General features: G+C 36.5%; 1 protein-coding gene across 4 annotated transcripts; it reads right to left on the bottom strand.

Annotated features, from left to right (window-relative positions):
* Nucleotides 1-26,760, bottom strand: LOC110441956 (glycerophosphocholine phosphodiesterase GPCPD1-like). Of its 4 annotated transcripts, none has more exons than XM_021485298.1 (19): nucleotides 26,426-26,760; nucleotides 22,671-22,884; nucleotides 21,928-22,082; nucleotides 21,285-21,341; nucleotides 20,714-20,877; nucleotides 20,113-20,181; nucleotides 18,581-18,691; nucleotides 18,172-18,325; nucleotides 16,990-17,125; nucleotides 16,201-16,255; nucleotides 15,659-15,751; nucleotides 15,123-15,194; nucleotides 14,540-14,576; nucleotides 13,925-14,049; nucleotides 12,525-12,655; nucleotides 11,529-11,664; nucleotides 10,800-10,960; nucleotides 8,393-8,493; nucleotides 1-2,967 (listed from the first exon to the last, which is right to left on the bottom strand). In XM_021485298.1, exons 2-18 carry the CDS (start codon nucleotides 22,796-22,798, stop codon nucleotides 8,412-8,414), a joined length of 1,866 nt encoding a protein of 621 aa, XP_021340973.1. In that variant the 5' UTR covers nucleotides 22,799-22,884; nucleotides 26,426-26,760; the 3' UTR covers nucleotides 1-2,967; nucleotides 8,393-8,411. The 4 variants fall into 4 exon arrangements, with proteins under 4 accessions (XP_021340973.1, XP_021340957.1, XP_021340965.1 ...); XM_021485282.1 differs by lacking the exon at nucleotides 26,426-26,760 and adding an exon at nucleotides 25,380-25,513; XM_021485290.1 differs by lacking the exon at nucleotides 26,426-26,760 and adding an exon at nucleotides 25,413-25,490.
* Between the last annotated feature and the right edge of the window lie 476 nt (nucleotides 26,761-27,236).

Here is a 27,236-nt window from a genome sequence, read left to right as displayed (position 1 = left end):
TATATATATATATGTGTAAAAAGATATGTATATTGTATGACTTTGCCATCAGTAGGTATAGTACATATTTCTATGGAGATTCATTTTCTGTATAAATAACAATACTGTATCACAAAACTAAACACAAATTAAATAGACTCGAATACAATAAGACTGTAAGATACACACATAAACACATAGAATAAAAGCTAGCCTATACATCACTAACAAATATAGATCACACTGGAATAAAAACAAAGTATCAGGACTCTCCGATCATACTGGAATATACACAGAACGCTTAACTGTTTAAAGATGGGTTCCCTATATTATTTAGCTTTTTTTGCTTCATATATAAATGAAAATTTAATGTAATTATGGATTTATCTAGTTAATGCAGAAAAGCAAAATTAATAATTTCATCTCATTTTTGAGATCTAATAAATTGCTTTGTTCGCTTCATTAGTAGATGTCATGTTATCATTACGATCCAGTTAGCTTTCAAAAGTATTTACCCGGGGTAGTAAGACTGTGGCATTGAACTTTGCATGAAACATTCTTATCAGGTAGTTCTATACCGTTGTCAGGTGTTCCTACCCGTAAATTTGTATTCCGGTGTATTGATTACAGTATATTCTCCTGGAACCAATCATCCATAATACTATTAGCTTACCAGGTACATAACAGTAAAACTATTCAAAAAAGCATACTGGAAAACCCAGCCCAATCACTTAAAAATACCATGCATAAATGGACAAATTTGACAGTGTAGTAAGATGAAGTATCCATGAATTTTACCTCTGCAAGAGGATTACATATGTACCTAATCAAATTGTTTCCTACCATTCAGAAAGATGAAACTGCATTTGCTCAAAACAAAAGAAATCCTGAGTAAAACAATCAATATAAAGGTTCCCATTGGAAAGAGTTCACAAGATGTGATGGTCTACACCAAAATGAAATCATTAATGTAGAAAATTTCACCATACATCTACAAAATGACACGGACAGCAACAGAAGTGAGACAGATACAGACAACCAAAGTGAGATCGGCAATAGACCAGAGGAGCTCATGAAGCCTACCCAGATGAGGTTATATGCTCCGTTTTCAAACAAAAACCATTCAAACAAAAACCAAAGAAACTCTACCTACATAAATATTGACACTTTTCTGGAATATGATGCCACATTGCCGGTTAACAGTACCTTGAGCGCGTCAACAGAGTATATCAATTGCAGTTAGGAAATAAATCTGAGATAAAAGTTTCTTATTTTATAACTTCTACTTTAAGTTACTTGACAAATGTTATATTGACAACCTTTTTGATCCAGAAAATAATATTGGGGAACCCGCCATTAATATTAAGGTATCAGCTCTGAAGTTCTAGAAGACAGGCATTAGGTCCTGAAACACAGAACCGCTATACCTTCACTTCTAAATACAAGACTTTGAGAATCACCCATTTTGTCTGAACCTGGTTAGATAAGTAGAAAATGGCCTGTTTCATATGAACTTGGTTCACAGGGAGTTGGCCTGTTTTATCTGAGCTTTGTTGACTAAGAGTGGTCTTTTTAATCTTAACTTGGTTATTCTGAAAATGGCCTGTTTTATCTTAACTTAGTTCAAAGGGAGTTGGTCTGTTTTATCTGAACTTAGTTCAAAGGGAGTTGGTCTGTTTTATCTGAACTTAATTCACAGGGAGTTGGACTGTTTTATCTGAACTTAATTCACAGGGAGTTGGCCTGTTTTATCTGAACTTAGTTCACAGGGAGTTGGTCTGTTTTATCTGAACTTAGTTCACAGGGAGTTGGCCTGTTTTATCTGAACTTGGTTCACTAGGAGTTGGCCTGTTTTATCTGAACTTGGTTCACTAGGAGTTGGCCTGTTTTATCTAATATTAGTTCACTGGGAGCTGTCTGTTATATCTGAACTTGGTTCACTAGGAATGGTCTGTTTTATCTAATATTAGTTCACATGAAGTTGGTCCCTTATATCTGAACTTGGTTCACAGGGAGTGGCATATTTTATCTGAACTTTGTTGACTTAGATTGGACTGTTTAATCTGAACTTGGTTATTCTGAAAATGGCCTGTTTTATCTGAACTTGGTTCACAGGGAGTTGATCTGCTTTATCTGAACTTGGTTCACAGGGAGCTTATCTGTTTTATCTGAACTTGGTTCACAGGGAGTTGGTCTGCTTTATCTGAACTTGGTTCACAGGGAGGTTATCCGTTTTATCTGAACTTGGTTCACAGGGAGTTGGTCTGTTATATCTGAACTTTGTTCACAGGGAGTTGGTCTGCTTTATCTGAACTTGGTTCACAGGGAGGTTATCCGTTTTATCTGAACTTGGTTCACAGGGGTTTGGTCTGTTTTATCTGAACTTGGTTCACAGGGAGTTGGTCTGCTTTATCTGAACTTGGTCTGTTATACCTGTTTTGCCTAATATTGGTTCACTAGCTAGGAGTGGTCTTTCACTACTCACTCTTGCTTTTGTTGAATTTGACATTTTTTGGGAAAACAAATTCTTCGAAGTAAGAAACCTGTAGCTGTAATGAGACAAATAAAGCATCTCCCTCAAACCAATAAACTAAAAACACTCCATGTCTGATGTCATCCTTAATCAGAACACAACAGTTTAGATTATACATTTTAGATTGTACCTGTTGTATACATTTCGCATTTCATTCTCACCTACAAATCATCACTTATGAACTCATATAACATCTAGTGTTTGTACACCAAGCAAAATTTGTGAAATTGGGAATAATTTACTTCCAAGATTGAAGTGTCAATCGGTGCTTTTAAATCCACGTCACACCTTTTTCACCTGTCCATTTTTCACCGGTATGGTCACCTGTCTTTCAATGAATCATTGTATGTCCCTGCTTCTGCATGTCGTTCTTTGATTGTACAAGTAGTATGTATGTTACAGTCCATTTTTACTTGCCTTGAAGTATATATGATACAGGTCTATGCAGGTCCAATCTGTCAAAAACAATCAATCGTAAATTAAAGTATCTGCAGGTACTCTCAGACGACACTAAAAGTTGTCAACGTTATAAATGGTTGTCCGATCCATGGCCGCAAGTATTTATTTTGTAACATATCAATTCTAATAAACAGATTTAAAATTAACTTTGATAATCATATAAATATGACTTTACAATGTATTTAAAGCATCATTTGGTATCTTTAAGATTACTATTAATTACATTCACATGCAGTATACATGTTTTGTAGTTCTCAGTACATGCATATCTAAATATATATTTAAGAGGCAGCATGCATCACGTCATCTGGTAATACAAAATACAAATACACATGTACACTAAAACAGCAATTATTATCAAATGCAAAAATTATACAATGTAAAACAAAACAAAAATGTATACCCCTTATCTATTAAAATGCCATAAAGATTTCTATTGTCTATATTGAACAAATTGTAAAGAAGTATGCTGACAGGATTTGGTCAACTTAAATTTAGCTAAGACTCATCCAAACTGTACATGTTGTCCTAGGCCAAAACATGTGTAGCTCGTTATATCAGTCTACATTTGTAAACAGTATAATTTTTTATGTGCTGTGCTTGCAGGCATTTTTAGTCCCTGTAATCGCAAAGGATTTGAAGCAGTAATTACAAGCAATGTTATCTATATAGTAATCTTGTATAGCAAATTACTGTCACTACCAAAAAAAATATAAGCAAAATATAAAAATCAAAAACAGCTAAGCATGCGTGAATTGTTGTACTACAAAGACAATTTATGTTAAACTACACATCCATAGTTTGTACTAAAATTACACACCCAAAATTAAGTTTTTGTTAAACTACGTATACACACCCAAAGTTTGTGAATTAAAACTACACACCCACAGTTTGTGTTAAAATTACACACCCATAGCTTTTGTTAAACTACACACCCAAAGTTTGTGTTAAACTACACACCAAAAGTTTGTGTTAAACTGCACACCCAAAGTTTGTGTTAAACTACACACCAAAAGTTTGTGTTAAACTGCACACCCAAAGTTTGTGTTAAACTACACACCAAAAGTTTGAGTTAAACTTACACACCAAAAGTTTGTGTTAAACTGCACTCCCAAAGTTTGTGTTAAACTACACACCCACAGTACAGTTTGTGTTAAACTACACACCAAAAGTTAGTGTTAAACTGCACTCCCAAAGTTTGTGTTAAACTACACACCAAAAGTTTGTGTTAAACTGCACACCAAAAGTTTGTGTTAAACTACACACCCAAAGTTTGTGTTTAACTACACACCAAAAGTTTGTGTTAAACTGCACACCCAAAGTTTGTGTTAAACTACACACCCAAAGTTTGTGTTAAAATTACACACCAAAAGTTTGTGTTAAAATTACACACCCAAAGGTTCTGTTGAACTACACATCCACAACTTGTATAGAACTAACACACCCAAAGTTTGTGTTAAACTACACACCCAAAGTTTGTGTTTAACTACACACCAAAAGTTTGTGTTAAACTACACTCCCAAAGGTTCTGTTGAACTACACATCCACAACTTGTATAGAACTAGTCACACACCCAAAGTTTGTGTTAAACTTGTTAAACTACCAACCTAAAGGTTCTGTTGAACTACACATCCACAACTTGTATAGAACTACACACCCAAAGTTTGTGTTAAACTTCACACCCCGTTTGTGTTACATTATAGATATATTTATGGAGGTTCTCCAACAAGTAATGGTAAGTTATCATGCTTGTCTATCTCTGTTTAGTTTTCAAATTGGATAATGACATAACGTTTACCGAGTGTCTTTTACAATTTGTAAATTAACAAACGAGAGTTAAATAAACATGATAATTAACCTTTACAAATTTGGGGACCTTTTTATCCCATAACGTTCAGGCAGTATATCTAGAACACAATATGTTTTTCTTGGGAATATGTTTTTTCAACTGAGGAAACAATTGCCATGAATTCGAACTATGACATCACAATGTAAGATGATGTTGCAAAGTATTGTTAACCCCCTTTCACACCTAGCCGCATTGCCACTGCGATTGCACGGCGTTGTGAAATTTCCGAGGGCGCCGTGATATTTTTTCACGAAGATGGCAATGCCACGGCGACCTTGGCGTTTCAACGAAGCTCCATGGCGTTCTATCGCATTCCTACGGAGATCTAGTTGGCGATTTTCTGCGCTCTCATGGCGCTTCCACTGTGTGCATCGAGTTGTCATGGCACCGTATAAGCGCGGTAGAGACGCAGTGTCATCTCAGAGAACGCCATACGATCGCCTTGCAAGCGCCAACGATAACCATTGCGTACGCACTGCAACCTCTGTGCGCACCCGCGGCGCTCCTGTGGCGTTGTAGGAGACCTAACTGCGCTGCTACGGCGATGTCATGGCGATCCCACTGCGCTCTTATCAGAACGCCGAGCGACGGCGTTTGTTTTGGACATACTCAAAGTGTGCGCCGTCGCTCGGTGTTCTATGCGATCCAACCGCGTTCACTGGCAATGCCACTGTGTTGCCACGGAAATGCTTGTGATTCCACTGCGAGCAGATTGGCGTTCTGGATTTTTCTTGGAAGCCGTGGGAACAATTAAATCACATCGGTTGGCAAACTTAGCATGAGTCGGATATGTGCATATGGAATTCGGTTGAAACATCTGAACAATATCTACAGCAATTATCACATGAAAACCAAAAAGTGCCCGAGATGGGTGGAAAGGCAGAGGAACACAAACATTGTTATCAAGTTTGAAGGATTTTGGCTAATATTTGCTAGAGTTATTAAGCAGAAACTGCAGATAATGAAGTTTTTCGTTAATCAAGGGGCCATAACTCTGCCAAATGGAGCCCTTAATAAGTTGAACCCTGTTACTAAGTTTGAAGACAACCAGATAATATTTGTTGTAGTTCAGGAACAGAAAAGGCAGAAAATGACGTTTTTCATTTTTCAAGGGGCCATAATAAACTCCACCAAATGGGGTCCCCTAAAAGTGGTCATCGAACTTGGTCGACCCCTAAAGGCATTCAACCCTGTGACTAAGTTTGAAGAAAAATCATTTATTATTTGTTGTAGCTATTGCACGGAAATGAAGCGCGGCAGATAATGACGTTTTTCGTTATTTGAGGGGCCATAACTCCACTAAATGGGGTCCGCTGAAAGTGGTCATCGAACTGGGCTGAGCCCTTAAGGCATTTAACTCTGTGACCAAGTTTCAAGATAATTGGTTAATATTTGTTGTAGTAATTGCATGGAAAAGAAGCGTGGCAGATAATGACGTTTTTCGTTATTTAATGGGCCATAACTCCACCAAATGGGGTCCATTGAAAGTGGTCATCGAACTTGGCCAAGCCCTTAAGGCATTTAACCCTGTGACCAAGTTTTAAGAAAATCGGTTAACATTTGTTGTAGTAATTGCATGGAAACGAAGCGTGACAGACAGACAGACTAGACAGATAGACAGACGGACAAACCCAAATTAATATCCTCTGTTTCGGTGAAAGCGGGGGATAATAAGCATAGCTTTATGTAGCATACTATATTTGTGATTATTTCTGTGGCAATTGTTTTTGCAGCTTGTGCATTAAATATGGGTATGAATGTGCAAATTCAACACGCAACAAACATGTCTATTAAACTTAAACACTTAAATTTCAAAACCACAAATTCAACACGGCAATTGCACATGTATTATTACACACTGAACAAAAACGATACAGCATGATATCAGATCTGTATATATATTATACATGAGTACACAGGAGAGCATCTCTGATTTTTAAACCAATAAATGCCCTATTAAACATGCAGGTATATATAGATCCAATGTTATTACAGCCATAGTGTACACAAAGATGTGAGGACACTCAATAAACTTGGTGTAGATTTTCATGCAGTATAATGGCAGGTGTTTTATATTGATACTCTCTAACATGTTGGAAAATATTGAACGACGAATTACCGTAGCTTTTTACGTCAAATAAGTATTAAAGACTATAAGACGGACAGGAGAAAATTGTTACAAATTTGAGATAAGTGATACTTCGATGAAGGATTTATGCTGTTAGAATAAATATTTCACTTCAGGATATCCAAGTTTTCAGAGTTTGAACCATCAAAGTTTTAATCACTAAGATACAGAAGACTTTTGGCCAGACTTGAAGAAACATTTAGAGTTAAACAGGGTCTTCAAGTTATAAGAGTTCCAGATAATGAGGTTTGACTCAGTGTACCAATGTTAAAATACCTAAATACTTATACAGTAAGTGTACACACACACCTATTGCAAGACAGCAGATATATATATATATATATGGATTTGTCTAATAGCCAGCTTTGTTAAGTTCTTTATCATTTCTTCATGTTATGGAAGAGCAGGAAAGAAATGAGTAAGTCCTCCTTAAGAAAACTTAAAATGGCGCCACACATGTTAATAATGAGCATGTCCTCCGCAAGAAAATATTCAATAGTGTCACACAAGTTAATGTTATTGACGCACAGCAATTACAAAAAAAAACACTTCACAATAGAAATTCCACACAAGTGGTACTTGTCACAGTTCAAGTAAAAGCTGGGCAGTGTTTTAATTAAAATTCAGGCTAAACCCTGAAAATTTATATATATATATAAGGGAAGTGAGATCCTGTATGCCGGGAAATATTTGCTGTAATTCAAATACAATTTTGGTACATTTTCTACAGAATAAAGGAAGTCTTCGACTGAGAATTTGAAGTGCCTGTATATTAATCTGACAACTATAGTAATGAGGATGTCTTTATCAAGACAGTAAACACAGCATACAATGTATAGTAACTACATCATGAAGGGTGGATTTATTTTTGGGCAAATACTGTACAATGGGAATTTTTTGCCCAGTCAAATTAATGCCCTTCGATCGAAAAATCGATTTTCACCTAATTTTAAATTCGCCCTTCACATTTAATTACTCTGCATATTATGTTGTTTACAAATGTTATGATTAATTCGCCCTCATTAATAATACGGAGGGCATAATAAGCAAAAGTTAAACTGCGGCGAACATTTTCAAGTATACAATATATTGGCAGCAAAATTTCCCATTGTACAGATGATGGTTACTTATGTGACATATGACAGAAGCTTTTTCATTAAACAGGTATCGTACAGCCCAGCAATTCTTGATCACATGACAATGGTCCACTGTGTAGGTTAGTGGTCATCACTCCAATAGGTAACATGCAGGAGCAGCACATGTCGGTCTGGTCAGCTTAGTAAAATAGTCATGCAGGCTTTATGAAAATTATTAAAACTAAATTGTTAGACACAAAGGCAAATATTTGACTACAATACTGAATTGTGATCAAAGAGGTTCTATCCACAACTACTCTGTAAGCAGAATATAAGCTGACCACACACGCTCTGTATTTGATCTATACCCTGGTCAGGCGTCCACTGCTACTTGGGGGGCATAGAAATTGGCGAACTGTCCAGTGACAATTCAAACACATTCTCGGACGTCAACTTGTGTACAATCCACCTGGAAAAAAACATGGTCATCAACATGGGATACCCACAGACTCGATGATCAGTTGTTGAGACGTGTCTCTTTACACAGACTCCTGTTTCGGTCACACTGTCCCATAGAGGCTCCCCATTGTATGGTGGTTGATTATTATATTTATCTGTCCCATAGAGGCTCCCCATTGTGTGGTGGTTTCTTGTTACATTTAATGTCCCATAGAGGCTCCCCATTGTGTGGTGGTTTATTGTTACATTTAATGTCCCATAGAGGTTCTCCATTGTGTGGTGGTTTATTGTTACATTTAATGTCCCATAGAGGCTCCCCATTGTGGAAAGGTTTTATATTATATTTATCTGTCCCACAGAGTCTCCCCATTGTGTGGTGGTTGATTATTTTATTTATCTAACTTGAATAAATTTCAAATTGTAGAAAGACACAAGGTTTACCAAGTATCTTAAGGTTAGATATTAAACAGTATAACCAGCCGTATCAGGTTTGGGCAATTTTTTCTCCCCAAGTGTTCATATTACAAGGTATATCTGGAAATCCCAATATTCTTCTTGGAAATACAAAGAACTTGTTCCACTTCACCTGTCTATAACTACCATCTCTATTATCAAAAATAGTGGCGGTTGAGTTTTACCTTGGTGATACAGACGAGTATGACAGTATTATGTATTTTGAATATAGAGAAATATTTCCAAAAGAGCTATAACTAAAACATAAACTTTATTTATTTAACAACAAATATGAAACAGTTATTGCAACTTATATTAATCACTTTTGTTGGCCCAGATTTTAGCATGGGGGGGTTCTTAATGCAAGAAGAAACCGAAGTACCCGAAGAAAAACCACATGGTCAGGCAGGTGACCCTGTACTTTTTCACGTCGGATCAGGGAATCAAACCCCGGTTGCCATGGGGAAATGCGAGTGCAAAACACACTGAGCCACCCAACCACCCTCTTGGGTAATAACTATAGATGTAGATGGTGAAGGGCCCACTACAATATATTGATATTACTTGTGTTGATCACATTACAGAAGTCATCAACCACCCCCCTTCAGGCCTTGGGTAATAACTACAGATGATGAAGGGCCCATTTCAATGTATTGATATTACTTGTGTTGATCACATTACAGAAGTCATCAACCACACCCCTTCAGGCCTTGGGTAATAACTACAGATGATGAAGGGCCCACTACAATGTATTGATATTACTTGTGTTGATCACATTATAGAAGTCATCAACCACATCCCTTCAGGCCTTGGGTAATAACTATAGATGATGAAGGGCCCATTACAATGTATTGATATTACTTGTGATGATCACATTATAGAAGTCATCAACCACANTTAATCACTTTTGTTGGCCCAGATTTTAGCATGGGGGGGTTCTTAATGCAAGAAGAAACCGAAGTACCCGAAGAAAAACCACATGGTCAGGCAGGTGACCCTGTACTTTTTCAAGTCGGATCAGGGAATCAAACCCCGGTTGCCATGGTGAAATGCGAGTGCAAAACACACTGAGCCACCCAACCACCCTCTTGGGTAATAACTATAGATGTAGATGGTGAAGGGCCCACTACAATGTATTGATATTCCTTGTAATGATCACATTAGAGAAGTCATCAACCACCCCCCTTCAGGCCTTGGGTAATAACTATAGATGATGAAGGGCCCATTACAATGTATTGATATTCCTTGTGATGATCACATTATAGAAGTCATCAACCACATCCCTTCAGGCCTTGGGTAATAACTACAGATGATGAAGGGCCCACTACAATGTATTGATATTCCATGTGTTGATCACATTAGAGAAGTCATCAACCACACCCCTTCCCAAGCATCTTACAACCTAATCAACTGCAATGACTGCTATTTTAACAATAGCCCATATGAAGAAACCAGTTGATTTTTATTTGTCTTTTATTATTTATGCTTGATCTGCCTTGTAATTAATGAACTGACTAGATTGTATTAAATGTAGGGATTATGCCGTTTGAGGGGAAGGCTGGCTAACTGAAGAAATTACAAAAATCACCAAACATAGTTATTCAAACCAATTGTATTCATTTTTTCATTCATTTTTTAGGTCTTTTGAATATATAATAAGGGATTTAAAGATTTTGATAGCTGCACATGACATGGAAAGGTGTCATAAAGATGCTTATAATTTTTGGCACCTTTGGTCGGGGTACCTGAAACATGCATTTTGTTTAGCCTTATTATAAAATACAGTACACTGGGCAAACAATTCCATTTTGCCTGTAGACATACTGTTGCCTACATTAAGAGAGTCCTTGTGTCACAACCCACCTGTCGTATATGATGCCGTCCACACCCTGGTCACGAAGCCGGCGGATCGTGTCAGAGTTGTTGGAATCTTCACCCCAACAGAACAAAACAAGTCCTGCTGCCTTGGTTTCTTGGATATTTTCTGGCCGTGTACATAGTACCTCCGTACAAACATCAATGCCCTGGTAACACAGAAGATTGCCAACACATCATAATCAATCCAAGGAAACTGAAGGAAGAATATTAAGTCAGGTCCATTAATCAAAGTGCTGAAAAAATTGCCTCAGAGTTTTTGGCAGTATTTGTTTGAAAATTGGTCCAAAGTCCCAATTCAAACTTGTCTGTGAACACTTAATCAACTAGTCAGAAATTCGCAACCCTGCTAAATCGTCATTAGTTTTGCTGTAGCCTTCAGAAACTATCGACAAATCAGAGTTCAGTTACTGTGAAATCACTAATTTTTGTTGTGTTTTTTTTATTTCCGTGATTTCGTGGGTATTCCTCATCAACAAATTCATAAGTACACCAGGTATTAACAAGTTTGATATAAAATCAATTCTTCCTTTGAATGGGTACTCATAATCCACAAATTTCTGTACCCATGAAACGGTGTTTCGTCAAGAAATCATGAAATCCAGGCCCACGAAAATATCTGATTTCACAGTATCTACAACAAATTCATCAATTATGGCAAATCAGTCAACAAATATTCAAGATAGACTGCAGAAACCGAACAGATATGTATCTTACCAGAATATCAGCAAACTGAGCGAAGTGTATAGCCATGGGCATACTCTGTTCCCGGACATCACTGTAAGGTAAATAGCACTTGGCACCTCCATTGGTAAGGAACAGTACTGGGTATCGGTTCTGTTTGAGTCGAAGACTGTAACAGGAACATTCATCACACTTCAAATGACCATTTTTTCTCATAGTCAATCTTAATCTTAACTGTGCGATTATGCCTAAAATTTGATTAACAGTATATATATATGATCATGACCATGACAATTGAAATTGTCTTTTCATACATTGTATAGTACATATATTATACAAACATATATCTCCATAGCAAGGGAATGTCTCGGTCAATATTACTTTCTTATGTCCATGATATTATAACCATATCACTATTCACCTAAACAAAAGTTCACAATTGACCTATGTAGATATATACGTATCTTCCACAGTGGGAGCCTTGACAGTGTATCTACATTGTATCTACTATCTATAGCAGCAAAACCCATACTTTTCACAGGTTTGTTTGTATGTTTGGGGTTTAACGTTCTTACAGCCTGGGTCACATGAGACAGAATTTACTTAGGCAATGTTGAGTGTTCGCCCAGGTGAGGAAGGCAATGGGTTCTGTCCCCAGGCCGGGACATAACAAAGTCCTCAAAATGGTAGTTGTTATTCCCTGCTTAACGTTCAGCATCAAGGGGAATGGCAACAACTGGTTTACTCGTTGTCAGTATAATATGACCGGACGGAATGCTGTGCTGGGTGCCTTCGGCATGGTATTTCAGTGAAATAGCACTATAATGTCGGCATCAGATCTGGCTATCACAAGGAGGCAAACACACCAACATATCCTTTCTCCTGCATACACACACGCAATCACACACACTACACACATGGATGCACATCCTTAAATGACCTTAGCTGTTAATAGGACGTTAAACAAAGTTAAACCAAACCAAACTTAGGCAATATAACAATACAGACTTCAATGGAATGTGTACTTACAGGAGGCAGGTCTCGGGGTCAAAGCTGGAGAAGATGATTTTACGACCGCGAGCACATTCAAAGGTATTTCTCAGCACAATGTCAACATACTCGTTCCTGTCCCAGAAATGTTCATCTTCCAACTCTCCATCCTTGAATTATATTAACTGTTATATAGCAAAGGTGAAACCACTTCCCATCCTTAAATTATGATAGCTATTATAGAAAACGTGAAACCACTTCCCATCCTTAAATTATGATAGCTATTATAGAAAACGTGAAACCACTTCCCATCCTTAAATTATGATAGCTATTATAGAAAACATGAAACCACTTCCCATCCTTAAATTATGATAGCATTTATAGAAAAGATGAAACCACTTCCCATCCTTAAATTATAATAACTATTATAGAAAACGTGAAACCACTTCCTGTCCCTAAAAAAAAATGTAAAATCGCTCCCTTTTCTTCGATTGCAATATTAAACTGTCATTCCAAAATCAGAAAAACTGTTATGAAGAAAATATAAAATCACTCCTCATCCTTAAGTTGTTATAACTATTATACGGATATGATAATCCCTCTCCCATCACTAAATTAAAGGAACTATGCCATGGTATACATACAAAGTTGTTGCTATTCTGCATTCTTAAATTTTGATATTTCTAAATGGTAATTTCCATTTTAGAAACAAGAGATCCCAGAGGGATCTTGGCACCCACCAGCTTACCATCTTCATTAGTTCTAAGTCAGTTTGATCTTTTCTCTTCTTTTCTCTTATCTGTTTTATTTGTTTGCCTGTCTGCCATCTTAATCAGTCTTTTGATGAACCTCAACAGTAACATGGACAACTAAGGACCAAGGGGAACCTACATATCGAGAAAGATTCCGCCAGTTGTTTCTAAGAAATAGTGATAACAAACTTAAACTGCAACAGGATGACTGCCTGTCGGCCAGTTTGGTTTTCCAATCATCCCCAAAAATCGAAATGCGGAACTAAGAACCATGAGGAACCTTCATGTGAAATTTGAGAACGACCCCTCCAGTACTCCCTGAGAAATAGTGTTAACAAGAATTGTTTAAGGACGGACAGAATGACGGACCACGGATGCAGGGTGATTTGAATAGCCCACCATCAGATGATGGTGGGCTAAACAATAAGGTACATAATTTGAAATTACTCCTATTCAGCCTTTGTATATATGTGCAAGAATTGGATCATATTCATCAATGATTTCTATATTTAGATTTTGTTTGGACAACAGCTAAATTTATGAATTTCTGCACACAAACAATTCATGTATGCCATTATTTTGTGAAGCATGTAGAGCCTGCTTGCAGACAGTGGTAGATTTGTGAGGACGTTAGCGCTGACCGTTCAGAGAGTTTGTAACCCTGCTTTGTTAAACAACTTGGCCTACCATTTTCTGCTGAGGAAACTTGACTTCAACATTGAAGCCAATTTTCTCATCTACAAGTTGATAACATTCCTGTAGTGTGGGGAAAGGCTGGTGATGGATGTGGTCCAGATCTTCCCCGTCAATATCTTCAACAAACACACAGTATTATAGATCCACACAGAATATAACTGATTACCGTACATGGCTATGTTACAACCAGCTTACAAATACCAGTGCTGACTAGAATTGCATTAATATACTATAGCTAGACAAGACTACAACCTGATATTAAACAAATACAAATGCTAATAGATGTAATTTGAAAATGTTTTCTTTTGTTACATTTGCAGTACTGTACTTAAATGTCAGGAACATCTTCCTTTTTTTTCTCTTTTTTTTTCCATTTCTTTCTTACTACTGTACCTGAATAAGGAACATTTTTCTATTTTTGTTTTTATTTATTTTTCATTTATTTTTAACGTGTACAAACAGTCTGGATTTTTTTCACATTTTGGTTGGCAATAAGACCCTGCTTATTAATTGATATTTTGAATCAATTATGATTCTTGAGTACAAAATAATACTGTATACATTTTGTATTTTGGTTACTATTCCCTGATTGACATTTCGACTCACCATGCTCCTCATCACCAATGGCTGTTTTGTCAGCAAGCTACAACAGTCACAGAGAGTAATTACACTGTAATATACTGGTATTGCTTCATTTAATATATCTACTGTACACGTTTTTTGTCATATACTGATCAGCTGTGCAATAATTTAAACCATAGCCTTCTGTTTTATTTACTAGTTACTTTTTTCAAGTTTTTCATAGGGAGATACCTTGTTGAAAAAAACACTTGTCAAATATCTTACAATGACCCTTGTCAGACAAAACAATCGTGTAAATAACATTCCATGTTCTATATGGAAAGCCATGTTTCATTTAATGAAATAGGTATTAATTCCTTTCAGATCTTTAATTTAAGTTTACGGCATTCAGTAAAATAAGTAATTGGAAATGATTGATAATTTGCACTTTAAGCAATTATATATGTAAAAGTATTGAAAAATAAACTGACTTTTTTTAATTTAATTTTACTTTAAACAAATGAACCAATTAAGATAATAATGTCTTAAAGACTTCCCTTTTTAGATATATCCAGAATTAGTGTCCCTCCTGTCATACAGGAGACAAATTTCAATTTGCATTGGTTACCTTCATTGATTGCAACTCGGACACGCTGAGATCTTTGACCCCCAGTTTAAGTAACTGATGTTCCTTCTTTTTCTGAAATATAATCATAATCCATTAACTTTAACCAACTCAGTGTGTGATGTGTTCATGATCAGTAAGGGGTTATGAGTATAGAGACACAAAATTAACAAGTATACTGCTGGGAGGACCATTATACACACTAATCACACGGTATGTAGCTTCAACTCTAGCTCATTATATAACAAAGTAACATGCTTTGAACCCTTCTGATGCTTTCTTGTAACAAAATGTATGAAAATATTAAATTGTAACAAGAAACTACATTTGTATGACATGTAAATTACATGCACTGGGTAAAGTTGAATTATTTCTTGAATGTGTTGAAACAGTAAACATCTTGTACTTTACTTCACTAGATGTTACTACACAGATTTGTTTGATTTATCTCCAAAATTAGAAGATAATATCATTTTTTCATAAAATAGCATCAATTCAATTTTACAGTAGCTTGTGTAATTTGACAAACTGAGACGTACCTTTCGGTAGGTGATGCAAACATGGAAGTCATGGAATATCACAGGTACCATATCTTTACTGAGCATCACATCAAACTCCACGTAGTCAGCACCCTGTTGTCACATCACCAACACATAAAGATAACACATAAGTGTACTATAGTAGAAATTATAATGTTTCCATCTTAAACCAGCTGTAAGTGGTGTGAACATTTTAGCATTGCAAATACCAATACTGCTATACATATTTCATTTTTTTAATGATTGGGTTTTGCACAAGTTAACCAGAAATAAGTGACAAATTATTACTTGTATACTGTGGTCACTTCCACAGTATATGTACACCCAATGTGGTGTCATCAGAAAAATACCATTCACATCAGAATCAAGTTATACAGTTGACACTTAAAATGTGAAAACTGAAAACAAATGCAAGGCTTAAATATCTGTTATAAGCATTGCTGTAAGTCTGATAGCTCCTAATGTACAGGTATGTTTTTATTTGATAACTCCTGTTTTATCATTGACAACAAATCTGAGAGAGGAAGATAATGTTTACTTACATGGCTACCAGCAGACTGTAGGGAAGCAATTGTGTTTTCTCGGACAGCAGCAAGCCTGATAGAAAAATATATGCAAAGTGTTCAAACTATCTCATGAGTAATATTTGGAATTTTCTTAAGTAATTTATGACTTATAAGACCAAAACAGAAAATTTGTTGAAATGTTGGAAAAAAAACTGTTGAAAAAAAGCAATGTATTACAAGATAATCCTCTTGTCCCTACAAGTCAATAGGCAACATTGAAATTAGACAACAATATCCACTTACTAGTAATATCAGACAATAACAAATTGATCATCAGGAGACAGTTATACTGCTAGCAGATGTCAGATGTACAGGGTCATCTTCAAAAGCAGTCTATGGTCTATGTTTTCGCATGATTAATCATGTTTCACAAGGGCAAAGCCTAAATGAAATTAATCAAGAACAAACAAAGAATCATGTTTCCCTACTAAAAGTTTCGTACTTTATTATTACTGAAAAAATAACAGAATAATAACACAACACTAACATTATCAGGCCTTCGTGCTTCTGTCATCTACTACTGTTACTTAAAAACCAAGGTGACTCTTATTGATGTTTCTAAACAGGCCCAGAATGAGCGAAGTGAGACTTGGGGAAACTCAAGCACTGAAGGGTAGCACAACAATTTATTTCCTTGCATGTGATAAAATAAAATAAAATCAGATACACTGTGTGCAGTAGAGATCCAGGTATATATTAATATTGAGTGTTAAAACGCAGATATTGCAATAACCAACAAAATCAGCAGGGTCTGAGGAGTCATACTTTTTGTGTTTGTAAGAGCTGCCCAGACCACGGTGTCCCACATCTACACTCTTGGCGTCCTTTCCCCAGTAACTCTGGTACGACACATCCATCAACATTGTCAGATCTGGCACTGGCTTGGCCACGAAGTAGGACACTAGGACAATAAAATTTCAGTAATTCTACGACCACCAGCTCTTTAGTTAGATATTATCATAATTCTCCAATATTGTCTTCATATTTCAACAATAATTGTATACGATACACAGTCTTAAGTAATGGCAACCTGTATATATAGAGTAAAGCTCAAGTACCTGGTAACTGATGGTACGATTGTGCCTTTTTGTCATTGTATTCCCCGTATATGTTTGATAGTACTATATATAGATTTTAAATACTTGTAGAGAGTTTGTTTGGTGTTGTAGTGAATCATGCTATTGTGTTTATTTATGGCAGTGACCTCACTTGTTTGTTTACATACAGTGTCAAATTCATTTCAAAGTAAATTTGAAATAGATATATTTATCATGTAAATGATTTGGTTTGTTTGTGTTTTACGTCCTATTAACAGCCATGGTCATTCAAGGATGTGCCAGGTTTTGGAGGTGGAGGAGAGCCAGGGTTTCCGGAGAAAAACCACCGACCTACGGCTAGTACTTGGCGACTGCCCCACATAGGCCTTGAACCCGCGACCCAGTGGTGAAGGGCTAGTGGTAGAAAAATGTCAGACGCCTTAACCACTTGGCCACCGTGGCCCCCTATGTAAATGAACATAATTAGCCACCCATGGTAACTTATATATGCCGGCCTATTTTATAATCAACTATTACATCTATATCTAAAAAATGTAATGAGAAGGAAAGACAAAATTGTACAATTATATTCAAACAATGGTGACACTTTCTTCAAAGACTTTGTTTTGGTCAGTGATCATGCTTTCTTACTGTGTTTCTGTTTGAATCATGCTAACACTTGAGTTATCCGATGTGTTTATCCTGCAGTCATGATGAATCTTGTGTTGCCTGCTGGGACAGTGTTTATGTTGTAATCATGCTTGCTAACCAATTAGTTTACCACTGAGTTGTCCAAATTGTCCTTTATGTTGGACTTTAACTCATATTTACCAATGAGTTATCCAACAGGTTCAAGTTAGGATCATAAGAACCCTTGGACTTTCAAACACTATGTTCAAGTTATGCTTACCTTTGATTTTTCCGATGGGTTTATGACTAAGGCTACTAATGGGAATCACTTTTGATGACTTGGTGGTGCTAGTGTCTACTGGCAGGATATAGGAATAGCCCATGTGTTTGGCAGGTTTGTCTTCATAATGTACATAAAAATCAAGCTGAAAGCCCTGGAGTCAAAAGTCAAATTGATGAAGGATTCCACATTCAATTTTGAAAATTATTTTTTTACCCTTTCATCGCTATGTAACTTTAGTTAACTCTTCCATGCTTTGATCTGGATGAGTCCATTATGGTCTACAGTGGTGAAAGGGTTAATGAACAAAGGATTTCAACGTTTTCTTTTGTCATTTTATCAAAATTTGTTTCCTAAACATTGTATACATTGTAAATCTTAAAAACTTTTTATCAGTGAACAGACTTACTAAGTTTTCTGGATCTGTAGTCTGAGTAGTAAATATAAGAAAGTCATCCTTGAGAAACATCTCCCCACACTCTGGCTGGGCATATGGCCGACATTGTCCATCCTTCAGGGACTGCACAGGTGAAATGAGGCAAATTGGTATATCACTTTCATAATACACACTGGTACATACATGTATATGTGTATTACCTAATATTTAAGCTATAGGTATAAACCTTTTTAAACATGTAAGCGACACGAACACATAACTGTAGAAACACAAAAAATGTAAGACTTATTTAGAAATTATTTTGAACAATACATGAGCCAGAGCGAGCTGGGATGGAGGACGAACATGAAGTGAGAGGTTGTGGTTAATAGGTATCGAATGAAGGTGGTAAAAATGAGGAAGCGAAAATGAGCTGGGTGGACGTTATATGGGGGGAATATGTGGTGGGATAAGTAAGTGAACCGGTAATGAAGATGAGAGGGTGTGTGCAGCATGGGGATAAGGTGCTGAGTGAGAGAAAATGAATTTAGGTGGGGTGTTATGCAGTAGGTGAATAGGTGGAGGTGAGACTTAGAGGATGGAGATCAGGCAGGGTGGAGGAACTTCAACTGACTGAGTGAAGTATGACCTGGGAAAAGAAAGGACATGGGTGACAGATATGGTGAAGTGAGAATAAGAATGGAACAGTTACCTAAGTTACTAGTAATGGTTGAGGCAAAATGACCTTGTTATCAATAACAAGCTTCAAACATTTGTTTACCGCAGCACTGTGGATCCTTTTTATATGCTATATAATGCTATATAATAAATGTTGAGGTTGAGGTGGAATAGTTTGTAGTTAGGGGTGAGGTATTTTGGTGGGGTGAGGTGAGGAAGGATTGGGTGAGATAGTTTGTACTTAGGGGTGAGGTATTTTGGTGGAGTGAGGTGAGGAAGGATTGGGTGAGATAGTTTGTAGTTAGGGGTAAGGTATTTTGGTGGGGAGAGGTGAGGAAGGATTGGGTGAGATAGTTTGTACTTAGGGGTGAGGTATTTTGGTGGAGTGAGGTGAGGAAGGATTGGGTGAGATAGTTTGTAGTTAGGGGTAAGGTATTTTGGTGGGGAGAGGTGAGGAAGGATTGGGTGAGATAGTTTGTACTTAGGGGTGAGGTATTTTGGTGGAGTGAGGTGAGGAAGGATTGGGTGAGATAGTTTGTAGTTAGGGGTAAGGTATTTTGGTGGGGAGAGGTGAGGAAGGATTGGGTGAGATAGTTTGTAGTTAGGGGTAAGGTATTTTGGTGGGGAGAGGTGAGGAAGGATTGAGTGAGATAGTTTGTGCTTAGGGGTGAGGTATTTTGGTGGGGTGAGGTGAGGAAGGATTGGGTGAGAAAGTCAGAGTCAGACTTCAGTGAGAGAGTATGAGAATGGTGAGAGAGGAAGATAGAATGAGAGAGAATTAAAATGAGGATGATCATATTGATGGTTAGGGGCAAGTGGAGCAAGATATAGGAATGGGATCATAACAAAACATGACGAAGTTGAGAGAGGAAGGGAAGCATACTTACTGCTACAGAGATTACTGACTGTGATGATGTAGCATGAACAGGCTCTTCATCATCAGCATCATGGCCATTCTGTGTATCAACAGAAATACAGGTCAAGTTATTTATTTGTGAAAAAACAGGTTAACCCTTTCACCCCTATGTAACTTTAGTAGACTCTACCATGCATTGATCTGAAAGAGTCCATTATGGTCTACAGTGGTGAAAGGGTTAATGGAATTGTATAACTGGTGAGAAACAATATGCCAGGCCATCTAGCATTTGTCAGCATATCAAACTTGAGGTGCTGATTGAAAAGCATTTGTTCAATTCCCAGAATAGGTTCTTAAATAATTGAATTTATATTAGATATTTTTATCCTCTGTAATTCCTGATACAATTGTTACTTGTCTAAGTTAAATTAATTTTCATATGACTGTTTGTGAAATATAAAAAAAGCAGTCACTATTTTTTTCTCTAAAAACATTTGTGCAGGGCCAGACATATAGTAATATCTCGGTGTTAATTTCGACTATTTACAGAAAATTTGGTACGTTTCAAGTACAACATGGTAGCACCAGTGTAACAGGGAACTAATCGGGTGACCAGCCGACAGTGAAGTGACCTTTATATCGTTGCTGTGTGTGTAGTCTAGAGGTGTACACTTGACTCGGTACGTCTGCTGTTGGTGCCGAGAGCTCAGCATCTGTATCGGATTGTCCCTCAGTTCTAAGTGGATCTCTGTATGGTTCATCAACCATCCATTATTCACAATATTATCAGTTTTTTCTGGGGAAAAAAAAGATATAAACTATTTCAGCATAACTCCTGCTTCCGAGTTCTTTTTAAAGGTGATAACCACACATATTTACACAAAAATACCATGATCAACCTTAGTGCTTGATTGCAGATATTGTTGTGATCAACCATAATTAGTACTAAATGCAAGAAATCACCATGGTCAACCTTATTACTTCATGGGCACATATTCTTGCCCTTGCTCAGAAATTTTATTTTTTGGGGAAGCTAAAATTATTCCCAAATTTTTAGGGAGCATTAGCTATTCACAAATTGAAGCATCTTATAAAAAAATCATGTTCTTTTTATATGATAAAGGTAAATAATCAACTCTCTAAATGGACTAAGATTACCTTATTGGGACTAAATTAGTTCTGGGAAATAATGACACTGCCTACCATATTCTCCAAATACAGCAGTGCCTGAGGCAAACTTTCTTGTCTCTTCTGCATAATCTGAAATCAAATTAAAAAAAAAATACTTCAGTTTACTTGAACTAAGAGCTGTTAGGAAATCAATGTAAATCTGGAAAATGCAAGATTGCAGCATGTTGCCAATACACCCCTCCCCTGCTAAAATGAGGACTAAATTTATCGAGATAGGCAGGGATTTTTTTATTATAATCTGCTAACATGACACTTTGTCTTCTCAAGATGTATCAGCATACCAACTTTAATGATTGCAGATGAAATAATGTGGGAGATATGCTTCAGACTTTTAATTTAGGTCAAAGGTCAAAATGTAGGTCATGGTGACTTACTTTTTTATGTGACACTCTGTCTTTCCAAGATGTACCAGCATACCAACTTTGATGATTGCAAGTAAAATAAAGGCAATAAAAAAATATCAAACTTTGAATATTTTGGACCCCGGCATTGACCATATAACCTGATTTTTTTTACATTACTCGACACTAAAGTGAAGAATGAACGACCCTTTAAGTTCTGAAACCATTCATTTTATCATCAACTATGTATGTAACAAACCGTAATTTCACAACATCATACAGCGAAGTGAATGCTTGTGTCTGCCTTATTATACCTTTTGAAGATAAAATTCTTGGTTTTATGTTGGCCTCCCATCTGATCACTTGCATGGTGTGGCTATTTTGATGCGATTCCCTACCATGGCATACCATGTACCTATACAATATGTCCTCTTTTAAGTCCAAGGTTATACAGCAACTCCAAAGGTCACTGTAACAGACAGCTCAGTTATATACACCAGGTAAAAATAATGTACACAATATTTTACTGTTATTAACACCATTATTACTTGCAAGAAACCTTAGGGTCTATATCTATGGAGTCCATGTATAAAAATATGGGAGAGGAATTAAATATGTAAAAATGTAACATACCAGACTTTATAGTGTACAACAGTACAAATTCAGTAACATATAAAAGGTAACTATATGAAGACTTAGTACTACGTAATTATACTACACAAGCTTGCAAGTTGTATATTGCAGGAATAATAAAATGGCATTGAGCCAGCTGGAAAAGAGCATTCAATAGCGGGGTCCTGGGGATTCACTATTCACTTTTGAATAGTCCACAAAATTTAAGCTGATTTATCAACCTAATATGTTATTGTATATTTGGTAAAATTACCAGATTTACAGGAAAAACTTTATTTCTAAAAACAATTCATCCCTAGTTTCATTAAACTGTAACAAGACATAACAACACCTCTAGTTAATAGAATGTGTTGACAAAATAACACTGACATCCTCACATGGCATTGTATGATAAACACAATATATAGCATATTCTTCAACTCACTTAGCTTCCTGGCTCAGACTAACAGCACAGCGTGGATTCCACTGACCCAGTGTCTTGTTGTTCCCAACAACACACACAATCTGTCCAGGGTCTGTGACTGCCCTAACTCTGAATGTGACCTCCACCATCCTAGATAGCACTTGATTGGTGTTGGTCGTAAAATTAAAACAGTGCACACAATACTATCGCAGAGGGGAAACAGGATATCCTTGGTCTGCAAAAAAAGACAAACGGCAAAAAAAGTCAACTTTTTTTAAAACTGTTTACAGATTTGATGAAATAAAATGTATACTGTCCTCATGTAAACATAGTTTTGAGAAGTATGTATCGTATTAAATAATATTGCATTTGACATAAATTAAACATTATATAACGTTCATCTTCTGATCTCCCAGAAGCAAGTTTCTTCCAAAACCGTGGACAATGCAAAGCTACTGTAATTAATCTGCTTTCTATTTAGCTTTGTTTTGACTAACTCTCTCATACACTTAAATGTGTGAGGTCAAATAAAATTACATCAAACATAAACTATGATGTCCTGTTTTTGCGAATGTCGGGACCCAAATCGGATCACGGCTTGAATTTTGCAGTATCGTACGCTTCAAATAAATATTTTTTTGTCAGCATATTAACATTTTATGATGACCTTTAGAATTTATGTGAAAAAAAGTATTTCTATAGAGTGAATTTATTCCTATAGTCCAAAACATAGTGCATAGTCGTCGCACACGCCATTTTTTAAAAACGTAATCAAAACATTGACATTTGAGTTTGAATTACGTTTTCTTGCGCTATTTGAACTTAAAAACTAATTATCTGTAGTCAGAAAATGGTGCATGGCTATCTTATTCTAAGACAACATCATTGTTATAACTGATTTGTTGGCACATTTATTTATTTATAAGTATTTTTGCAAAAAGTGATCCGATTTGGGTACCGATCCGATTTGGGTACTGCCACCTTACAGTCTATAAACAAATTATATATAGTATAGGGTTAAAAGGGATGTTACTTGTTTGATATAAGTAATATTTCAAGCTTCCTCACCAATAAGCTAAATCAATTTTATAACATACATAGCATATAGAATTATCTAAACATTTTTTCTAATTTAGTAGACAATGAGTAATTTTGCCGAACAGCAATTTTTTATCAAATACATCTTATACCATGGAATTAGATTAGAGTAAGTCCGTGCAGGGTTCTCCCCAGGCCATTTAGCTGATACGGCTCCGTATCAGCTTCAGTTTGAAATCCTCCCTGCCGTATCAGCTTAATTGACCCGTATCACCTTAAACTGTGAACCGTATCACCTTGTTATTTGTACTGAACAGAAGGTGGTCTTTTTACACAAGAAATTGACACTGATTAAATCACACGGCTGACCCAAGTCCATCAATGACCCCACTGGTCAGTTGCACGATAAGCGTATTGCCACAGGGGGCCTGTAATTAGTGGGGAAGGGGACCGGACAACAAGCCCACAGGGCACAGGCGTGCTTATACCCGATAAGGATAATTTATTAAAAATATTTATAATCTGGTCCGATCCTGTATTATAATTTGCAATTCTTTTATCAAATAATTATATATCAAATTATACCCGATAAGAATAATTAGATATTCACTGTTTAGTCCGATCCTGCCCCGATCCTGTAAATCGTCTCCCGATTCTGTAATTCGGACGTTTTATCGACTTTTTTTTATTTTTTAAAGTCGATAAAACGTCAGAATAATCGGACTAGATTCTGTCCTGGTATTTGGTTATATCGGCCCAAGGTAATATCAGCCAGGCCTATTTTACCCAAGTGTAATCGGCCCAAGTTAAAATCGGCCCTACTATGTATCTATATGTTGAATACATGGGATTTATACATTTATAAGTAGAATTATATTTAAATAAATACATTTAAGGATTTATTTAATTACGTACTGGTGTTGTTGTTTTGTTTTTATTGCCTTTCACAAACAATGATGTTCGCCTACCAGACTGTATGCATTGGCTAACTTCCTCATTAATCATATAAAAAAAATCATTCGAATAATTAAATCTAATTATATAATGTCAGTGTTTCAGATTACACACAAAATGATAACTATCATACGCGACGTATATAACAGATTACATTAGTACAGGTTACCTCCCCTTGTGGAACTCGCGACTGAGACAAGGAAATGCAGAAAGGAATTTATTAATTTAAATATATATGTTCAGAGGTTGATATATAAATGAAACCCAAAGAAATGGATTATTATAACATTTATGTATATTCCATGTATACATAGGGCCAATTTTACCTTGGGCCGATTTCACTTGGGTAAATCGAGGCCGTTTTTACCTTGGGCCGATATAACCATAAATCTTCTGTCCTATCCTGTAAATCGTCTGATCGATCAATATCTTCACTTGTGTTAACCAAGATCGAGAGGTAGAAAGCATTCGGAGATATGTTTTAAACAAATAGATAATTACGTTTTTCCACATGTAAAAATATATAATAAACAGTGTCCAAGTTTATAAGTTTATAATAAACATTACGCCCAGCGTCTTGTTTACAAGTCAGTCTGCAAACTGTCACGTCTTGAAAGATACCTAACTTAGGCCTAACTGTAAAAAGTTACTGCAAGTTGCAAGAGCTAGATGAGGTCACCGAATTAACAAACAAACAAAAAATCTCAGTCACATAAAAAATATAAGACGTTTCCATACCACTAAATAATATAAACGAAACCGTTAGGCTACCAGCTGATCTTTCGACCCCTCCAGTATACGATACCGGATCCGGATGAGCCGGAAGCAACACACTCCAAAAGGGTCATCTCAAAAATATTTCTAGCACCGCACGATTATTATTACATTACCGTAACCGTCGTTGTGATAACAAGCGACAACAAGCGTCTGTATCTGTACGTTGTAGTACCCGGTTCCGTTGTTTTTACAACGGGAGACAGAGAGAGCAGTTCAATTTGATTTTTGGTGCGTTATAGCACTCTTAAAGGCCTCCAAATTAGGGGCACATACTACGTTTCCACTCTATAACTGTACGTCCGTGGTACGAAGAATGAGTTTTTGTATTGCGTCATCATACAAAATATTTAAAAATAATTAAATAAATTAAGGAGAGCAGAAAATTTGATATTCAATTTTCCTTTAGTTTTCAATGACTAAGTGGACATTACCGTAGGGAAGGTGGATTGTAACTGTTATATTTGTAAAAATAAATAAATGGTTAATTCCCCTGATTCAAGCACCCAATGGCGATGTCTTCATTCACCCGTAAAATGTGTTGAGAAAGCAAACCAGTCATAGCCGCGTAAGCAGCGGAGGGTGGGGTTGCATTCACTTTTTCGAGGGGAGAGAGGAAAAAATGGTAGTCATTTCAGAATAAATCCACATATGTTGCAGAGTGAAAAGACTGGTAAAAACTTCAAACCAAGAAGCGATAAGACTATACACCTCCGATTTTGATAAAGTATGGAGATACAGCTTTGGTATATATATATATAAGTAGTGAAATTTTATGAGGAAATGACAATAATCGTTAATTTACACATGTACACTTAATGGGTATCCCTTGTGAATATTCGCCAAAAAGATGTTTATTATTCTCGAAAAACCACCATTGACCCATATATCTGAATTTGATTTCTTGCTCAGTTTAAATGAAAGCTACAAATATGAGCAACTGATCTGCAACGTTACAAGTCTATTCGAATTTTAGAAGTAAGGAAGTTGAATATAGAAGGAAAGCTTACCCTAATCTTTGGGCGACCTCGTCTGAGGAGCAGGCAGGCCCGTGCAAAGTTATATCTTATTTCTATCGCACAGGCGCGAACTGAATAAGGTGGACTGTAGATAATACAGCTATCAAAATGCTTATGGGAGCTTGCTGGCTTAATTCATGGTTTAGTGAGCAAACACACGACGTGTTGAATGTACAGGAACATTTTTACAATCCACAGGAAAATATACTTCATGCTTGACGTCATGTGCACTGGGCTACAAAGAAATGAAAAATTCATCACAGCGACTTTGCTATATGAAGTTAGATATGCTACATAAGATAGGTGCGGTGACCACCCGACCGAGTCAATACGTATCGGGTATAAAGTATGATGAAAATACAAAACTCAGATATGTTTACCAAAGCAACAGGATTATGGCGATTAGTTTAAAATTACCTCATACATGAGACGCAAGTTTAAAAGTATCTTTATGTAGTAGGGACCGGTCTAGGTCTTTTGCTCAATCAGAACTCTCTTTTTTTTTAACAGAGACGTTCGTTTTGTTTTGGGAGTCATCGCGCCATTTCACTCATACACTGCAGACTTAATCCTTGGCCGTTTTGGGAAACAAATTAGCTTACCAGAGTCGTATAAAGTAACGTCTCTAGTTTTACAATCAAAACGAACTATGATCTTAATATCTCAAAATATGTCTCCTCTGGTTGTACATCAGCCTGGTAAGGGGCCTGTTCGATCGTTTATGCGGAACAACCGGTTCGTCTGTTTATAAATGTAACTTTTTAGTATAAATCCTAGCGGATCTGCTTATGTTTATGCAGGC

This window comes from Mizuhopecten yessoensis, unplaced genomic scaffold (assembly GCF_002113885.1).
Source record: "Mizuhopecten yessoensis strain PY_sf001 unplaced genomic scaffold, ASM211388v2 scaffold1883, whole genome shotgun sequence".
Classification (NCBI taxonomy): Eukaryota; Metazoa; Mollusca; class Bivalvia; order Pectinida; family Pectinidae; genus Mizuhopecten; species Mizuhopecten yessoensis.
The sequence above is the reverse complement of the archived record's forward strand: the minus strand, read 5'-3'. Positions and strand labels throughout refer to the sequence as shown.

Coding starts and splice junctions, on each gene's coding strand:
- LOC110441956 (XM_021485298.1), bottom strand. CDS start 22,798: ATGGTGGAGGTCACATTCAGAGTTAGGGCAGTCACAGACCCTGGACAG. Junction 20,878..21,284: donor TGCTGTATTTGGAGAATATG/GTAGGCAGTGTC, acceptor TTTTTTCCCCAG/AAAAAACTGATAATATTGTG. Junction 8,494..10,799: donor GACGGCATCATATACGACAG/GTGGGTTGTGAC, acceptor GTTTTTTTCCAG/GTGGATTGTACACAAGTTGA.